Source organism: Rhizophagus irregularis, chromosome 8 (assembly GCF_026210795.1).
Source record: "Rhizophagus irregularis chromosome 8, complete sequence".
NCBI classification, from domain to species: Eukaryota; Fungi; Glomeromycota; class Glomeromycetes; order Glomerales; family Glomeraceae; genus Rhizophagus; species Rhizophagus irregularis.
The window spans coordinates 2,175,960-2,195,728 of record NC_089436.1 but is presented as its reverse complement, the minus strand read 5'-3'; the positions used below and the strand labels follow the sequence as shown (position 1 = coordinate 2,195,728).

The 19,769-nt window shown below is 22.5% G+C and overlaps 2 protein-coding genes across 2 annotated transcripts; one reads left to right on the top strand and one right to left on the bottom strand.

The window, feature by feature from the left end:
- Nucleotides 1–6,553: 6,553 nt before the first annotated feature.
- OCT59_028390 (uncharacterized protein) lies at nt 6,554–7,645 on the top strand (the record flags this gene model as incomplete). The annotated part of the gene is made up of 6 exons (XM_066147251.1): nt 6,554–6,572; nt 6,798–6,941; nt 7,017–7,057; nt 7,265–7,306; nt 7,512–7,552; nt 7,633–7,645. The coding sequence occupies 6 exons, from the start codon at nt 6,554–6,556 to the stop codon at nt 7,643–7,645; spliced, it is 300 nt and encodes a 99-aa protein (XP_065993976.1).
- Nucleotides 7,646–12,609: 4,964 nt separating this feature from the next.
- Nucleotides 12,610–14,222, bottom strand: OCT59_028389 (uncharacterized protein). The gene is made up of 4 exons (XM_025319683.2): nt 14,112–14,222; nt 13,793–13,902; nt 13,167–13,668; nt 12,610–13,086 (listed from the first exon to the last, which is right to left on the bottom strand). Exons 2-4 carry the CDS (start codon nt 13,851–13,853, stop codon nt 12,972–12,974), a joined length of 678 nt encoding a protein of 225 aa, XP_025173215.1. The 5' UTR covers nt 13,854–13,902; nt 14,112–14,222; the 3' UTR covers nt 12,610–12,971.
- Between the last annotated feature and the right edge of the window lie 5,547 nt (nt 14,223–19,769).

Sequence of the window (19,769 nt, the reverse complement as noted above, 5' to 3'; positions counted from 1 at the left end):
AATTACTAATAAATTATTAATTCTAGTTAAATGATAGTAAAATTAAGGTCTAATGTTAGTCAAATATCCTTTCTGAATATAAGATGATTGGCACCTTAAATATGCCCAAAAATTTGACTTCAATTTGACACAAGTTAGATCATCATTTGACCTAGCTATATTCGACCTAATTAAATTTAGGCTGAATTGTCCTATTTTGACTAATGTACATTACATTAAATTACACTAAAAAATGTAGCACTATACTAGATTATATGGTATTGCACTAAAAAATACTGCAATTATACTAAATAATGTAGTATTACACTTAATTACATTAAAATTATTAAGATAATTTTTATTTATTTATTGAGTTTTGCTAACTTGTCCTCCCTTCCCTCCCTCTGGGTTAAATCATCCAGGTTAAATCACCCTTTCTAAAAATTTACATTTTATGTAATTTTTAGCCAATTATCTGAAATTTTTATTAATCTTAAAATTTTTTTTAAAAAAAATTTATTTGTTTTACTTCATATAGATTTTTTTTTTTGAATAAGTAACACATTTTTTTATTGGATATATAACACTGTAATACAGTAATATTAATTTTGAAATACTTAGAGATGTTTATCCAAAGAATAAAGCATCCTTATAATTAATAATCATTCTATCTAAAAAGCTAAGCTATAGTGTACTACACTAAACTATATAATAATCCTTGATATTTCCAAAATATAAGACCCAAGAACCATCACTGCAGGATCCCACTTATTTCTAATAAAGGTTTCCAGAAAAAATTTCAAATATACTAGTAATTTTATTTTACTTCAATTCTTAATATTATTGGTTAATTGATTTAAAAGGAAAAAAATCATAATAATGCAGTGTAATATTTCCTTTTTTAGATATAATTTATCTATTATTTATATTAATAGGATCATCAAAATTTTCTTAGTGATTTTACCTTAGAGTTACGGTGACCTTTATTATAAATAAGCGGGTCCTATCACTACCTATTACTAGTAAAAATCTATTAAAAAAAGAAGACACTAAGTTTCTAAAAATTGCCAAGAATCTGCAATCCCAAAAATATCAAGGTTGTGAAATCTTCAAACTTGAATCCAAACAAGAAAGTATTGAACACTGCATTTTATATAAATTTTATTTATTTAGACATCGTAGAGCATAATGACCAGTTTTCTTACATTTTTGACAATATCTCACATATTTTTAATTACTGGAATCTTGAATTACTGGTCCAAAATGTTGATCATTTACATTTGTAATATCTCTAATAGTTTTGGGTTTCTTTTTTTATGAAAGTTCGCTCCTTGATTTGTATCTATTAAGTTGTCTTTCTTTATACTTGATTTGTATCAAATCTCTAACAATATTATCAATATTTTCTTTATTATTAGATAGTTCTTCTTTTACCTTTTAATAAAATTTTCAAGCATTAAGTTTATCTGTATAGCGTAGTCAAGTGCTTTTTTATGCAAAACGTACAATACAAATTTATCATAGAACTTTTACAATTGTCTAATATTAGGCATTTGCCTAACCTTTTCAAGATGCTGAAATGACGATTGAGACAAAAAAAATATCTTTCATTTTTTTTGATTTGATAAGTTAGTATTAAATAATGTTTTTGTCGACTAATATGATATTTCTTATCATTATACCAATGTTGTAAAATAAGGAATTGAGTATTGGATGAATAAGATATAACTTGAAAAAAATGTCTGCATGCAATTCCATGATTAATAAGCCAAAGACATGTACATAAATGTGACCCATCATCAAGTATAATCACATATTGAGATGTGGACTGTTGAGTATAATATCTACTCACTTTCCATATTTCTTAAACATTATGTATTGCAATATTATTAAGTGATGAAAAAAGTAATGATTAAGGTTGGTTATAATTATTTTTTCTGGCAATATCTGTATATTTTTTTGATTATCAATCTCATCAAACATGTAATATACGTAACACATAATTCACATGATCATCAATTTTTTATAAAAAAATATGCATTTTGCTCAAGACAAAATATACATTTTTTTAAAAAATTTTTTATTTCCAATAAGAATAACCAATCATTATCAACTAATATAACATCATAACAGAGTGATTGTGCTATTTGGTCCTGTTGTTTTTGAAGTATTTGTGGTATAAGATACTCTTGTAATTTCATATCTAATTCTGAAAAGTACTTATTTATTATACTTGGCAAACCTCTAGTTGGAATTTCATTTATACATTCAGTTAATATTGCTTTTTTTTGATTGTTTATCAAATATAGCTTAAACTTCTTCAACAATATCAGTTAATTATGATGTTCAGTTAAGTTTTTCTTTAATTAACTTATTAGATATTTCAGCATATTAAGAACTCTGCACATTTACAATAAAATTCTAATTAATAGTATAACTAACCCAACTAGTTTTGCAAAAATACAAAACTCATGTAAAATATTGTTAACATTCAGAATATTCGTTAATTATATTCCATTGAATTTCAAATTGATTATAACATAAGAAATTGTGCATTTTTAGAAATTTGGCATGAAAATCTTCAAATTGATCACATAATTTTCCTTTAAACTTTTTCTCAAGTTTAAGTCAATATGAAATATACAATGGAAATAGCAGGTGTCTTGATAATTATTTTTAATAGTAGATATTAACGCTGAATCAGCATCAGAATATAATACTGTTGGTATGACTTCACAAGAACTTCTCAATTCTTGCAAAACACAAGCAAATGTTTCCTCAATTTCATCTTCTAAAAGAACCGCTGCTAGTACTATCAGATTTCTAAAGTTATTATCAACAACTGTGAATAACATTAATATCATGTCAAATTGATTTGTTCTTGATATTGTATCAACTATTATAACATCATGATATCTCTCATAAGCAATAATTTGATCAGAAGCTATCCAAAATAATGAATTGAAATGCCTTTTTTTATAATCAAAATGCAGTTTTACTATCCACACTAGATTATTTTCTTTCTTCAAATATAACTTATTAAGCATTTAGTAAGTATCATTTCTATTTGGCTTCATTTGCTTTTTAAACTTTTATATAGCATTGCTTAAATCTTTTCTATTAATTACTTTATTAGAACAAGTAAGTTATATTTGTTTGTTATTCCTATTCTTCTATGAATCGTCCAGAATTTGATCTTTTTAAGTATCTCATTAGTAAGTTTTCAAAATTTTGGTGCTATTTTTATAATTAAAGGATTTAATGGATGATTATGCTTGCCAATAATGTTGCTAATTTAAATACCTTTTGCTATTTTAGGGAAAGCTATATTGATATGTCAAGAACATCAAATCATTTCTGAATTTTTATCTCTTTTATTTTCTTTTAAAATAGCCTTATTTGGTTTATATTAAGGTTGCTTGCCGAAACTTAGGGGTTTAGGCAAGATGGCGTTTCGCCGAAAAGCGAAATTCTGCCAAAACTATATTAAAGTTATATTAAAAAACTGGCGAAACTTTGGAGAAAGGCGAAACTGCCGAAACTTATTATAAATGCCAAAACTGCTGAAACTCTGCCAAAACTATAATAAATCTATAGTAAAATTTTGACGAAACTAATCGTAGGATTTTGAAGAGGTTTAGACAAGCAACCTTAGTTTATATAGATGTTGTTAAAATAGAAATGTGGCGCAGTAATTTTATGTAGATCAATTTTGTAGATCATTTCGTAGATCCCTTGATTTTTTCGATTTTCTTGATTTTCTTGATTTTCTTGATTTATTTGATAAATCTAATAAATCTGATAAATTTGATATATTTGATTTATTTATTTTATTAATTTTATTTATTTTATTTGTTATATTTTATTTATTTGATATATTTATTTTATCTTATTTATTTATTTTATTTTATTTATTTTATTTATTTATTATATTTGATTTATTTATTTTATCAAATATTCTTGATTTTTATTTTATTATAAATAGTGATAGGATTTTACCAAGTAAGGGAAGGTCAGTTAGTTAGTTAAGAATTATATTGTAGTTTTCAAGTTATACGAAAAGAGTATTATTCCCAGTAGTATAATTCAAGATAGTTAATTTCGCAACTAAGAGATTATCTATATTTTTCGTCGTATCTAAAATCTTACATTATTTTAATAAAAACCTATTTTCTTTAACTGAACATCCAACGTTATTTCACGTGATTATTCGTGATCAATTTAAGACTCTCCTATTAAGTTAAACTCCAGTTAACCTGTTAAAGCGTTAAAGTTTTTCAGTCGGCTTTAATCGTTGACAGGATAACAATGTGAATGAAAACATTCAAAGGTTCTTTTTCTCACTATAGTATTCATCAGGAAATTTGTTTAGGCGTAATTTAGTGTAATATTTCGAAGGTGGTGTAAAATTTCAAAATATTACACTAAAAACGTAATATTACAAAAGTTTACGCTTTTAAATTTGAATAATTATAGTAATTTAAGAATATCTCACTATCTACTGATCCAATCAAGACGATCTATAGCTCATTGGAATCAGCTCATCAAGACGAATCGAATGGTAGTAAAATCGTATCTTTATGTTTGATAGATGACTTTCTATTAATTTAAAACTTTACTGCATACTATAGAGCGTTCTATCAACTGTAGAAATGCGATTTTACTACCATTCGATCCGTCTTGATGAGCTGATTCCAATGAGCTATAGATCGTCTTGATTGGATCAGTAGATAGCGAGATATTCTTAAATTACTATAATTATTCAAATTTAAGAGCGTAAACTTTTGTAATATTACGTTTTTAGTGTAATATTTCGAAATTTTACACTACCTTCGAAATATTACACTAAATTACGCCTAAACAAATTTCCTGATATTGTTAATAGTATTTATTGCACATCTTCTTTTAAGAAAAAAAAAATCCCTTTTGCTTTGCAAAATTTTCAAGGTAAGTTTTGGCAATCTCCCATGTATCAAATAGCATCTCTTACTTCAATTCTAATTAATCTTTTTCTATATCATCATCATCATCATATAAATCCACATCTTTTATATTATCCAATACATTTATAACATCCAATCTTTCCATATCATCTGATTATTCTACAACTTCTGATTCTTTTTCATCATATAATCCTTCTGGTTGAATTTTTTTATCTAACTCATAAACTCCATTATTATTATGCGTTTTTAAAGAAAACAACCATTCAATATCAATTATCAAATAAGCTGAAAAAAGAGTTCTGTAAAAAGTTATTATAAGACAATTCCATTATATATATAAACAAATATATTTAGACGTGAAAATATGTATTGAGATAGTAGTAACGTAAGTAATAATAGTGGTAATTATGTAATGATTATATTTAGTTAAGATAACTATATTAAATATATTTAATCAAGAAAATTATGTATTTTCCAAAATAATAAAGTGAATTCTTTTTTATATGTGAAGTAAAAAAATATTATTAATGAAGTTATATTTGGGTGCGAAAAATATTTATAATTGTATCTTGTATTGACAAAGTGGTTTCGTGTAAATATAAATAAACATTACATCATAATGATATCATTCTTGCTACGTACTATAAAATCCTATTGTATTTTATATTTAATCAAGACATAAATTTCAGGAATAATTAAATGATAAATCTGCATATGAAATTTACTTTTTTAGAATATAATTTGCATTTTTTTGGTATAATTATATAAAATTTAATGGTAGATTAAATCACCCAACCCTGGGTTAAAATTAGTCTTATACTTATTTGTTATAATATTTATATTCTAAACATATTATTTAATATTAAACACATTGTTAATATTAACAATGTATCAACATGATATGTTACAATGTATTGTTTAATTTAATACTAAACCTTACTAGAACCCTGAACATTACTAAAAAAACTTGGATTTAAATTTGTATAAACCTTATAATTAATTTCTGTTTCAAATATATAAAGTTATATGTAGATTTTAGCTTCAAATTTGGGATCTAGTGATTGGATTTTAATGATCTTTGGCTTGTTAGATTCGTCTTATTGAAACGAACATTTTGATATATAATTCGTCTTTTGAGGTATAATATTAACTGAGATATCGCATTTTAAAATTTTAGTTACATGGAATTTGAGTTGTTTTAGTAATGTTCAGGGTCCTGGTATGCTTACTTCCAAATCTTATTATAATTTATTTTTTAAAAAAAAAAATAATTTTTTTTAATATTATATAGATTTCAGATAAAACCTATTGATGATTTTATTTGGAATTCAGAGGTATACTTACCTCTGAATATTAGTAATTTATTAAAAAAATATATAATTTTTTTATTATATAGGTTCTGAATGGAACCTATTAATGTTTAGTTTGGAATTTAGAGGTATATTTACCTCTGAATCTTAATTTATTTTTTAAAAAAAAATATAATTTTTTTTTATATTATATAGGTTCCAGATGGAGCTATCAATGATTTTGGAATTCAAAGATATGCTTACTTCTGAATATTAATTTATTTTTTTAAAAAAAACTATAATTTTTTTTTATATTATATAGGTTCTGGATGAAACCTATCAATGATTTTGAAATTCAAAGGTATATTAGTGGTATATTAACTTCTGAATCTTTAATTTATTTAAAAAAAAATAATAATAATTTTTTATTTAACGAATATCACTAAAGTTTGTTTTCCATATTTTTAAGTTCTAGACGCTGAAGTAAGGCTTCAGACTTTATTTTTTTTGAAGGTAAAAACCTTCAAATTTTTTTTATATTATAATTTTAATAAATGTAACTAATGTTCATTTTTCATGTTTTTAGGTCCTGAACATCAAAGTAAGGCTCCAGACTTATTTTCAAAAGTAAAACTTCAAAATATTGATTTTTTTTATTTATATAACAAAATGTCAACATTTCATTTCTTTTTCTTGTATGTTCAGAATATCACCAGACTCAATTTTGAAGGTAAAACCTTTAAAAAATTGTTTTTTTAAATTAATTATTGATGAATGTTAACTAATGTTTCATCTTATTTTTTAGGCAAAGGAAGCCAAAAGACAAATAATGAACTTCCATTAAAGGTAAAACAAACTTTTGAAAAAATTAATTTTTTTTAAATTAATTTATTGATGAAACATTTCTAATGTTTTGTCTCTTTTTTTTTAGGTAAAGGAAGTCAAAACAAATTTTAGACTTTCGTATTGAAGGTAAAAACCCTTTGAAAAAATTAATTTTTTTTAAATTAATTTATTGACAAAATGTTTCTAATATTTGTCTCTCTTTTTTAGATAAAAAAAAGCCAAAACAAGTTCTGGACTTCCATATCAAAGGTAAAAATCCTTCAAAAAATTGTTTTTTTTTTAATTAATTTATTGACAAAATGTTTTTAACGTTTTATATCTTTTTTTTAAGTAAAGAAAGCTGAAAGACAAGTAACGGACTTCTATCGAAGGTAAAACAAACCTTCAAAAAATTGATTTTTTTTAAATTAATTTATTGACAAAATATTTCTAATGTTTTGTCTCTTTTTTTTAGGTAAAAGAAGCTAAAACAAGTTCTGGACTTCCGTATCAAAGGTAAAAACTCTTTGAACATTTATTTTTTTTTAGTATTTTATTGATGAACGTTAACTAATATTTGTATTTCTTTTTTTAAGTAAAGGAAGTTAAAACTGAGTTCCAGACTCCTATATCAAAGTTAAAACCTTCAAATTTTTAGGTTTCTTTTTTATTTAAACGAATGTTCACTAACGTTTTACTGATCGAAATCATTTATTTCGTCAATAAAACCTTTCAGCAACAATTCGGCAAATCAATCTATGATTCGTCATACATTCGGCTAATTACAAAAATTAGAAAAAAATTGGCATAAATCAACTGGTTGATTTTTGGTTGATTTTTAGTTGAGTTGTAACATAAAAAAAACCATAAATCAACTAATATTTTTTTTATTGATTTTTATTAATAATAAACAATTAACTTAAAAACTTTTTTGACAATTTTTAAACGATTTTTTAATTAATTAATATCAATAATGGCAAAATTTTAGCAGATTAGTAACATATAATGTACTAAGCTGCAGCTACAGTAATTAGTTGATCTATTACTGAATTTAGACTATTAATAATAGTTTAAACTATTTCAAAAAAAAAATCTTTTTTTCTCAAAATAGTTTTTTTGTTTAATTGGTTCTGACGTGGATACTGATATTTCAGATAAAGTTTCAAAAAAAAATTCTGAAACTTTCTTTAATAAAACGTTTTTAATACTAAAAAATGTTTTTTTTTTAACATTTTTTATATAGGAAATCGGTTTCAGCATGGATACCGATATTCCAGGTAAAGTTTCAAAAAAATTTCAAAACTATCTTAAAAAAAACGTTTTTTACTAAAAAATGTCTTTTTAATAATATTTTTTGTTTAGGGAATTAGTTCTGGCATGAATACCATTTCTTAGAGTTCCAAATGTGTCAGGTCAAGTCAGATTAATTGATAAACCTGACCTGAAATTTTTTTTCAGGTCAGGTCAGGTCAGGTTATATCAGGTTGTCTGTTTGACCTGATCTGACCTGAAACCTGAAAAATTTCAGGACTATTTTTATTAAAGTATTGAAAAAAAATGGTACAAAACTTTTTTTTTTTTAATATAATATTATGAAAAAAACGTTTTTACAACGTTTTTTATTAAAATATTGAAAAAAATATTGCAAAATGTTTTTTTTAATATAATATTATGAAAAAAATATTTTCGTAACGTTATTATTGAAATATCAAAAAAAACGTTATGAACCATTTTTTTAATATAATATTATGAAAAAACGTTTTCGCAACGTTTTTTCTCGAAATATTGCGATTCAACATTTTTATATTTAAATCATATAAAAAAGTGAATCCCAATACTGCAATTCACTTTTTTTATATAGAATTAATATAAAAAAAGTGAGTTGTGGTATTGTGATTCACTTTTTTATATTGATTTTATATAATAAAAGTGAGTCGCAATACCACAACTCACTTTTTTTATATAGAATCTATATAAAAAAATGAATCGCAATACTGCAACTCACTTTTATTATATAAAATTAATATAAAAAAGTGAATCGCAATACTGCAACTCACTTTTATTATATAGTAGAATCAATAGTTTCAGGTCAACAGGTCAATCAGGTTAGGTTAATCTTCATACCTGGCCTGAATTTTTTTTAAAAATCTCATACCTGACCTGAATTTCAGGTCAGGTCAGGTCAGGTTACCTGAATTTGGCTGACCTATTTGGAGCTCTACTGTTTCCCTAGGTAAAGTTTTGAAAAGTTTTGAAACTTTCTTAAAAAAAAAACGTTTTATAACTAAAAAACGTTTTTTTAAATATTTTTTGTTTAGGAAATTAGTTTCAGCATGGATACTATTTCTCTAGGTAAAGTTTCGAAAAATTTACTTTCTTAAAAAAATGTTTTTTTAACTAAAAAACGTTTCTTTTTTATTTTTTTTTACAAAAATCAGTTCCAGCGTGGATACCGATATTCTAAGTAAGTTTCAAAACTCTTTCGAAACTTTCTTTTAAAAAAATGTTTTTAACGTAAAAAACATTTTTTTTTTATTTTTTTTTGCAGAAAATCAGCTCCGGCATAGATACCGATGTTTCAGATAAATTTCAAAAAAAAAATTTGAAACTTTATAAAAAAAAATGTTTTTTAATATTAAAACATTTTTTTTCATTTTTGTATAGGAAATCAACTCAAACGTGGACGCAAATATTTCAGGTAAATTTTAAAATTAAAGTTTCAAAATTTTTTAATAAAATGTTTTTAATGAAACATTTTTTTATCTTTAATTATAGGAATATTAGTTCTGACGTGGATAGTGAAATTCTCTAGTTTTTTCAGCAACTTTACTTTTTTAAAGTTTAAAATATATTCAAAAATCTAGTTATAAAAAAAATGTTTAGTAATTAATTTTTTAAAGAAACTAATTTAAAGTAATATTTTTAACTGCTAAAATAACTATTAATATTACTTTAAAAATTAATAGTAATAATAAATTAATTTAATTATTAAAAGATTTTATTTTATTTAAAAAAAATTGTAATAATCATAATAGTAATATAAAAAATAATGAGAATAATAAAATAATAATGAAATTATTCCCTAAGGATACTTGCCAAAACTATTTTTTCAAAATTTTAGTTTAGTTAAAATTTAATCTAAAACTATTTTTTATAATAAATTTAATTGCCAAAACTGTTTTTATATTTTTTCAAACTAATTATAATTTAGAAAAATTTTGAATTTACCAATTTTTTTATTAAAAATAAAGTTTTTGAGTTTCAGATTTTTGAATTTTATCATTAAATAAGTTTTAAGCAGCAATATTATTCCTTACAATAATATTTAATTAATAAAATTACAGACTTTCACTCATATTATTAAAATTCAAGATGCTCTATATAAAAAAGTATCAAAAATGCTATAGAAATATCAAATAATAAAAGAGTGATATATAAAATTACAAGTGAAGTAAAACTTTAAATATTTCTTATATAACTTATATGATTTAGAATTTATATAAAACTTATATGTTACTTTTAATCAGAATTGCATATTTAATTTTTTTGTCTTGATGATAAATCTAATAGTAATAAATTATATTTTTAGTATTAATATTAACTGAATTAATACTAAAAATGCATTTTATTATACATTACCTCTGAATTATTTGAAAAATATTCAGAATTTTAGTAAAATTAATAATAATATATAAAATATTAATGAAATATTAAGATAATAGTACAAATGTTTATTATATAAAAAAGTTATTATTAAAAAAAATGTTTAAAACAATGTTGATTAATGTACAGTATATATATTAATATAATTAAAATCAGTAATAGTGGTAATTTTATAGAGTATTAGAATATTTCACTAAAAGCCATTTTGCTAAAAAATAATATCTAGCCTGAATTATTTATAATTCTGCATAATGTTAGTCCTATTTGTCAGTGAAATATTCTTTCAGCAAAATGGCTTTTGGCAAAATGTACTATAATTATTTTATTTATAGATCTTTTACTATATAGATATTATATAACTGCAGTAATATATAAAAAATAAGGCAAATATAAAGTTTTATCAATTTAAATGTAATTTTATTTATTTATAATAAAATTTCAAATATAATATAATAAATATACATTTAATTAAATAAATTGCATTTATTATAAAGTTTTATATAATATTAAAATATTAAAATTATAATAAATTAGGTAACAAAAACTATTATAATATCTGAAACACTTATTTAAATATATTAAATCAAAATGTAATATTTATGTAATATTAATTTTACATATAACATTAATTCTGTAAATTTGTAGATAATTTTATTTTTTTTTGCAAAAAAATTAACAATCTTTTAAGAAAAAAGCTTAATTTATTACTTTTATTACTAAAATTTTAATGAAAAATATTAATCACATGTTAGACATATCACTAAAAATTCTGATTATATAATAATTAATACATAATCAATAATATATCTTATTAGTTAATCATATATGCAAATAGACACTTACATTACAATATATTTAATTAAAGATATTTTCAGTTACGTTTCAGATAATTTTAAAAAAATATGGTAAAATTTACCACAAATTAGCATTAAAAACATATTTTAATAATATAAATTTTATTAAAATTTAACTATTAGATTAGAAGTGATTTATAATTTTGCATTTTATAAATTTTATTTGCAAAATTATAGATTTATATATGCAAATCATTTTCAAATTTATAGTAATCTAATAATTTTAATAATTTCAATATTAATTATATGACTATTAAACTTATTAATGAAAATTATTATTACAAATTTATATATTGATTATTTAGTTAACTATATAATTATATATATGCAATACTTTTTTAATATAAAATTTTAATATAACTATATAAAATAAATTTTATATGAAAATTTGAAATATTTAAAATTTATAAATGATTGTGATTATAAGTGAAATAATTATAAAAAAAGTTGACTATATAATAAATAAGTTGATTTGTAAATTAATAAAAATATAAATTTTCATTTAAATTATTAAAATTTGAAATATACTGTATTTTAAATCATTATCTTTACTTTTTATATTACAACCAATTATTTTTTAAATATTTGTTTTGGATACTTAAATATGTTTATTACTATTTTTTATTAACTGAAATTAAAAGAGAATTGTATTTAATTGCATATTTATAATTATATTAATTATTGATAATTTTGCCATATTAGAAATGTGGTATAAATTGAGTATAACTAATATATTAAGATATAACAAGTATTTAAAATAATATTTCTTTTTTAAATTTTATGGCCATTTAAAAATAGGGTTTAAGACTTAATGCAACTAGTATGCTTGAGCTGTATTTTATATAAATATATAATAAAAGTTAATATGATGGTAAATAGTCAAAAATTTAACCAATAAAATTTTTGGCAGGATATAGTTGGCTTTCTATTTCAACGTTAATATTTTTACTTTTATAATTATTTCATATACACTGCAAGTCACTTTTTAGGATAAATATACTCATGAAATTAATAATAGTAATAATAATACTTTTATGATATTAGATGAATGTTTTTACTTGTAAATTGTAATGGCAAAACCTCGATTTATTTTATTATATTAAAATAATTACAATCAGTCTATTTGAAATTTTTTATGACGTTTGAACGGTGAATAAATTTATTGATTGTAATAGTTAAATAAAAGTTTAGTGTTCATTATAAATTCGCGATTTCATTATTTTGATTAACAATGTTAAAAAGAAAAGGATATTTCTTCTGATTAACATAAAAATAATTAATTAAAAAAAATCTAATTTTTATATTATTAAGATATTAAAGGTTGTAATTGAAAAAAAATTAAACATCACTATATATAAAGATTTCGGACTACAATGGAGTAAAAAAGCCTTATAATTTCGAACTAAATTGTTGCCAATTTAAAATTGTGACATTGCGACAGCAACACTCAAAAGACTCAATACAACATCAAATCCTGGGAAAATTGAAGATGCTGAGCCCGTTGATACTGCAGCTGGTGTTGATGATGAATTTCTGTAAAAAAAAAAAATAGATAAATATATCATTAAATACATTATTTAAATTAAAATGAAAATTAATATATATGTAAATACCCTGTAGGTGTGGAAGGTGTGGAAGGTGAGCCACCAGTTGCTGAAGGAGCGGGAGCTGGAGCTCCTTTAGCAGGAGGAGCGGAAGGAGCGGCTGTTTTACCATCACCGGGAGCGGGAGCTGGAGCTGGAGCTCCTTTAGCGGGAGGAGCGGGAGCTGGAGCTGGAGCGGGAGCTGTTTTTCCATCGCCACCAGGGGCGGGAGCGGGAGCTGCTCCACCGGCGGGTGCTTTAACAACAACTTCACCACTTTGTTTGAGACCGGAACCATCATTAAGTCCAAGAGTATAAGTTCCAGGAGGTACTTGAACATTCCACAAATAAGTTTTGGGTGCAAGTGGTACTGCTGGATCAATTGATAAAACATTTTTGGTGGCCGAATCTGTAGCAGATAAGTCCCCAGTAGCGGTACCTGCATCAGCACCAGGGAGAAGGGCCCATGTAACTGCTACTTTTGCACCTTGAGTGACAGGTCCAATGGGTGTATTAAGTGTATCAACAATCTCTAAAATTAAGAGAAAATATATTTAATGAATTAGAAAAAAACGTTTATGGTGTACATATAATCCGATAAGTATTATCGACAAATGTTTAAACAATCACATTTTTTAAAGAAAATTTATACTTACGGGCTGACGCATATGAAATGACGGAAAGAATAATTGTTGCTAATATTAAAAGACGAGTCATTTTTGTTGTATTATTTATTTTATAGTATTAATGATATGATAATATGTGCCTTTTTATTAAAGGGAAAAGAAAAAAAAAAGAGGAAATTAATGTAAAGATAAAATAAAATTAGAGGATTCAAGGTCGTATTAAACTTATTTATATAATCACAAAAAATTGTCGATTGTTGTTTTAATTCATTTGGTGTTATATTTGAATTAACATTGCATCAGTTGTGTATTTTATTTTATTTGGCTGATTATTTATTATATTAGTTACCTTTTTTATACTGTGAAATTTTTAGATAAGCCGTGAAAATAAAAATTAGTAATTATAATTTTATGTGAATAGAAAAAAATTCTAAAAAAAAAAGCGAAAATTTTTCGATTAAAAAAAAAAAGAAAAGAAAAAAATGCAGGAATGTAGGTGGAATTTATAGAAAAATTTATTTTGAACTTAACCATTTTTAAATTATATAAATACTTTTAATCCTCAAAATAATACAGTTTAAAAAAAGCAAATAATGGATGATCATTATTATTTAGTATACATTAAGACTGAAGTCATGATTTCTAATATGAGCTACTTGAAATTGTAACGTTTACGTATTTTACGCATGTGGAGTCAAAAAAAAGTTTAATATTAGACTTCAACAGGTTTAAAAGTTTACTATAAAAAAAAAACCTGCTGCAGTAAAAAGCTAAATGCCAAGAAGTTCATAGAATTTTAACTTTCAGTTACACCTTTTAAAAGCCTTCCCCCAGATAAGTATAGTTTCCATGAATTTTCTAAAATTGGTAAAAGATCAAAAGATCAAAAAAGAATATGGTGTCACCGTACTCCTCCTTTTTTTAATGTTACAGTATTTATATTATAAAGATAAAAAGCAAAAGCAAATAATATTTCTTCAAGAAAGAAAAATCAAAAGTTCGGCCAAAAATTTCCATTTTTAGAAATCATGTTCCTGTTTTTCATTATTAAATTGGTGAAGAATAAGAAACACATTTCTTTTCGTTACGCAAAGCAAAGGAATAAATATTTGATAATTTATGCATTACAACATTTCATTTCAAGGGATTTTTATTTATATGAATAAGGTTACAACGGTTACAATTAATATAAAAATATTCCATATGATTATTAATCTTTGTCTTCGGAACGGATAATATGCTTTTTTGATCAGTTATTTATTTTTAAATGATAATTGAATTTCAAATTTCTTATTTTGCATATGAAAGAATTAAAGTTATATTTTGCGCATGCGAGATATAATAAATAATATTTTATTGTATGGCAAGAGAACCATATGATTTTTTCTATGATATTCGTATAATCGTATTTCATAGATTATGAAAAACAATTAAAAAAAAATACCAAATAAAGTTCATAAATATGTTTATATTTCTTTTATTAAAAAAGGAAAAGGGGGGTGGAATTATCATAATTTTAATCTTTCATATTATTTGTAGATATTATAGCGATAAATTGTGTAAAAGAGATACTAAAAGGCTTATTTGGTAATGAACACCATAATTTCATCGAGATTAGTCTTACTAATTAATGATACTTTGCACAATTCGCACAACATTTTCATTAATGTTATACTACATCGTTAATCATCATCAGTAGATCGTCATTCATTATGAAATGAACTTTATATTCGTTGCATTATCCCTTACTTTTAGAAAACTACAGAGCAAAGGGACAATCAATGCTTATAGTAAGAGCTCCGAATATTTCGGTAGTTAATCTAATCCGATCGTCCGAATAGGAGTAATTCCTAAATACGAAATATACTGTAGTAAGTAAAAAAATCTCTATTTTATTGTCTAATCCTAGTAATTTCTATTCTACGATCACATGCCTACATCATTAAAAGATATAAGATATTAGTAATTATGTATATACAGTATAATATAAAAAAAAAAATATTTCCATTAGTGATTGAAAAATTTAATGGACCTGCCACTAAGAATCCAGAAATTGTTTTCCATAATCATTTTATCTGTATATACAAAAGCTAGGAAACCTTCTTCTGCATAATGTAAATAAAATTCTAATAAATATTTAAATCTCACTGTTAAATTGAATTCTTTTTTAATATCTTTTGTTGCTAGTATAAAAATTAAATTTAAAGTTATTCAGTTCAATACTATAAACTATATTTATATAATTGTTAATAAGACAAATTTTATAGATCTTACTCCAATTATTATAAATTCAGAATTCTTTTCAAAAAGTAGAACTGTAGAAGTAAAATATTATTATTAACATTATATTCTAATATAGTAATAAGCTAAAATTATTTTAACTGATCTAAAAATATATTAAATAATATTTTTATTTAATTTATAAATTATTTATCCTATTTAGAGATTTAGAGTTCCGAATAAATCAGGTCAGGTCAGGTTAATTGATAAACCTGACCTGAAATTTTTTTACAGGTCAGGTTATATCAGATTACCTGTTTAACATGACCTGAATTGAAACCTGAAAATTTTCAGAATTTTTATTAAAATATCAAAAAAAAATAGTGCAAAACATTTTTTTTTCGAAATATTGCGATTCACTTTTTTATATTAAAATCATATAAAAGGTGAATCGCAATACCGCAACTCACTTTTTTTTATAGAATCAACATAAAAAGTGAATTGCGGTATTGGAATTCACTTTTTATATATAGAATTAATATAAAAAAGTGAATTCCAATACCGCAATTCACTTTATATATATAGAATCAATATAAAAAAGTGAATCCCAATACCGCAACTCACCTTTGTTATATAAAATCAATGTAAAAAGTGAATCCCAATACCGCAACTCATTTTTATTATATAGAATCAGTAGTTTCAGGTCAACAGGTCATTCAGGTCATATTGATGTTACAACCTGAACTGATGCTGAATTGCAATTGCTAAACCTGAACTGATAAATTCAGGTCAACCTGTCAGATTACCTGAATTTAGTCAACTTGTTTGGAACTCTAATCCTATCTATTCTAAATATATTTGTTTATTAATATTATTTATTGTTTAAAAATTTATTATTAGAAATAAATAATTTTAGTTAATTTATGTAATATTTTTAATTATTTATTACTTTATCTTTTATAATAATTTTTTTTTATTTTAAATTCACTGAAAGTAGTAACTTTATTAAATTATAATTTTACATAAATATAAAATAACTTCTCATCCAATTTATCAAATATATTCAAAGTACATTTTTTTATAACTGTTGTATTATTATTTAAAAATTTTGTTTTTAGTAATTTTTTTTAATTTTACTAAAACAGAATCCTAAAAAATACATATAAAGAGTATATATAAGTTTGTTTAACCATAATACAAAAGTTATAAAATTTTATTTGTATAAATTTGAAAATTCTATATAATAGCAATTATTGTTCAGAGTAAAGTGAAGGATAATATATATTTATACACTATGAAAAAAAAAATGATTACATGAATTTTTCTGTCTACCATGTGATCATTTACCCAATAAAATCACAAATTTTAGTTTTTCATTCCAAATATTATTTATATAATCAATAGTATTTTTTAATAAAAATATAAATAAATATATATAATTCTAGTGATTTTTTACTAATTAGCAATATAATGCTTAGAATTTTTTATTATTAATTATCAATATAACATCTTATTTTTTTATTGATATAATATTTTAAAATTCTAACAGTTTTTTACTACTAATTGATAGTATTTTAATTTTATATATTTTATCTTTAGTTTTATTTTAATTTTATTTAATTTTATCTTTAATTTATTTTAATTTCATTTATTTCTAATTTTAATAATAATTACAGTGACACCTCTATAAGTGCACCCTCTATAAGTGCACGCACTATATAAATTCTCTTTAAGTGCACGGTGGGCCTAGTCCCAACTTATAAGAGCTCTTAATATTTTACTCTCTATAAATGCACACCCTCTCTAAGTGCACATTCTACTATTTTTTTACTATGGTCCCAAGGAGGGTGCACTTAGAGAGGTGTCACTGTATTAATATTTGTAAATTATATAAACTATAATATAATATATAAAATTATAAATTTTTTAAATTATAATATTAAAATTATATATAAAATTATTTTTATATTGTTAATCTATTAATAATTAAAAGATTTTGAAAATACATTAGATAATTTGTTAAAAAAATAAATTTTTATTAAAATAATAAAAGGTTTTATATACAATAAAATTATACTACTGAAAATAATACTTTTTTTATATAAATTGGATACTTTAATATAAAAATTTTAAAAATCCAGTCCAGCCATACTATAAATAAATATATATATATATATATAAATTTAAATATTAACTTCTAATTTATTAATTTGTCTTTTAAGTATAAAAATAATAAAAAATAAAATAAAATAAATAAATAAATAAATTAAATAAAAGACAATTTATTTTTCACTTTAGATAAAATTCAATATTCCTTATTTTTCAAGTTATAAATTATTAAAAATATCAAAAATAGTAATTATAATCTTTTTTAAAATATTTATTTTAAAAAATAAAAATTTTTTTATTAAAAGATTACATTATTTTTTTTAAAAAAAAATGATTAGTAAATAATTGATATGATAATATTTTTATATATTAAATTTAGAAAAATGAAAAATTATAAATAAAAAATAAATTTTTATATAAAAAAAAACTTTTTTTTATTTTTTATAAAATAATAGTTTAAGCAATAGCAAAAATAATTTTAAGAATTTTTCTAACTATCACCAAGGTAATGTAAAATTATGATGATCAACCAGCATTAAAAACATATAGTGCCAGTAAAATTTGATAATTCTGGCCAATAGTAATAATCACCTCCAGTGATTTGAAGTAAAAACTAATTTTAATATATATTTTGTTAAATTAATTTTTTTTTATTATTTATTAAAAAAATATGAATAAAAAAAATAATAATAATTACAGTATATTAAATATTAAACTAGAAACTAAAATACTTATTATTAACTCTTTTTAGAATAGTTCATTTTTTTTATAATTTCATTTATATATATATTATATTAAAATATATAATATATTAATTTAATACTTTTAAAAATCTGATCAGTTCTAATGTAGTTATTAAGATGGTATTTCTTTATATAACTTGATTATAATAAAATCAATATATATAATATAGTTGTATATTTTAATAAAGAGTTTTAGTATTTTATTAATATTTCTTATAAAACCTTCACAAGTCAAAAAGTGAAAAATCAGGCATCAATCAGTCACCAATTGGATACTAATCAGATAGCTGATTGGTAACCGATTGGTGACTGATTAGCATTTTCGCAAATACGAGATTTATCAATCAGGACAGTTTGCTAAGCTTTTGATTCAGGTAATCGAGAAATAAATGAAATATAGCTCATTAGAATCGTCTCAACAAGGTGAATCTAATAGTAGTAAAATCGCATTTTAGGATTAATACTTGATGAGAAATTAAGTAAAATATAAATGATAAATATTTTTTGACTTGTGTTTTACAAGATTTATTGTTTTATTTAAATAGTTACCATTTACATACTGTTTAAATAGGATCTTGAAATTTACATATACAATTCACTAAATCATAATATATAGTGTTTGGATCCGAAGCGGGTTTATCCGGTTTTTATCCGGTATCCGTTTCAGTTAATTCAGGATGGAACTATCAGAATTACCAATTTTTTGATTCATAATATATTAAATATTCTGGTCGAAATTATAGTCTATTTAGAGCTGAGATTTACAATCTTTTTTCGGCAATAATCTCATTTAAAATATTTAAGATTTTATCCGGATCAAAACACTAATAATATATATATATTATGACCTAGTTGCACTAGATTGTTACTTAGTTACCATTATATTAGGATCCCGACTACTATTAAAATAGGTCATCCTATGACCTAAGGTAAGG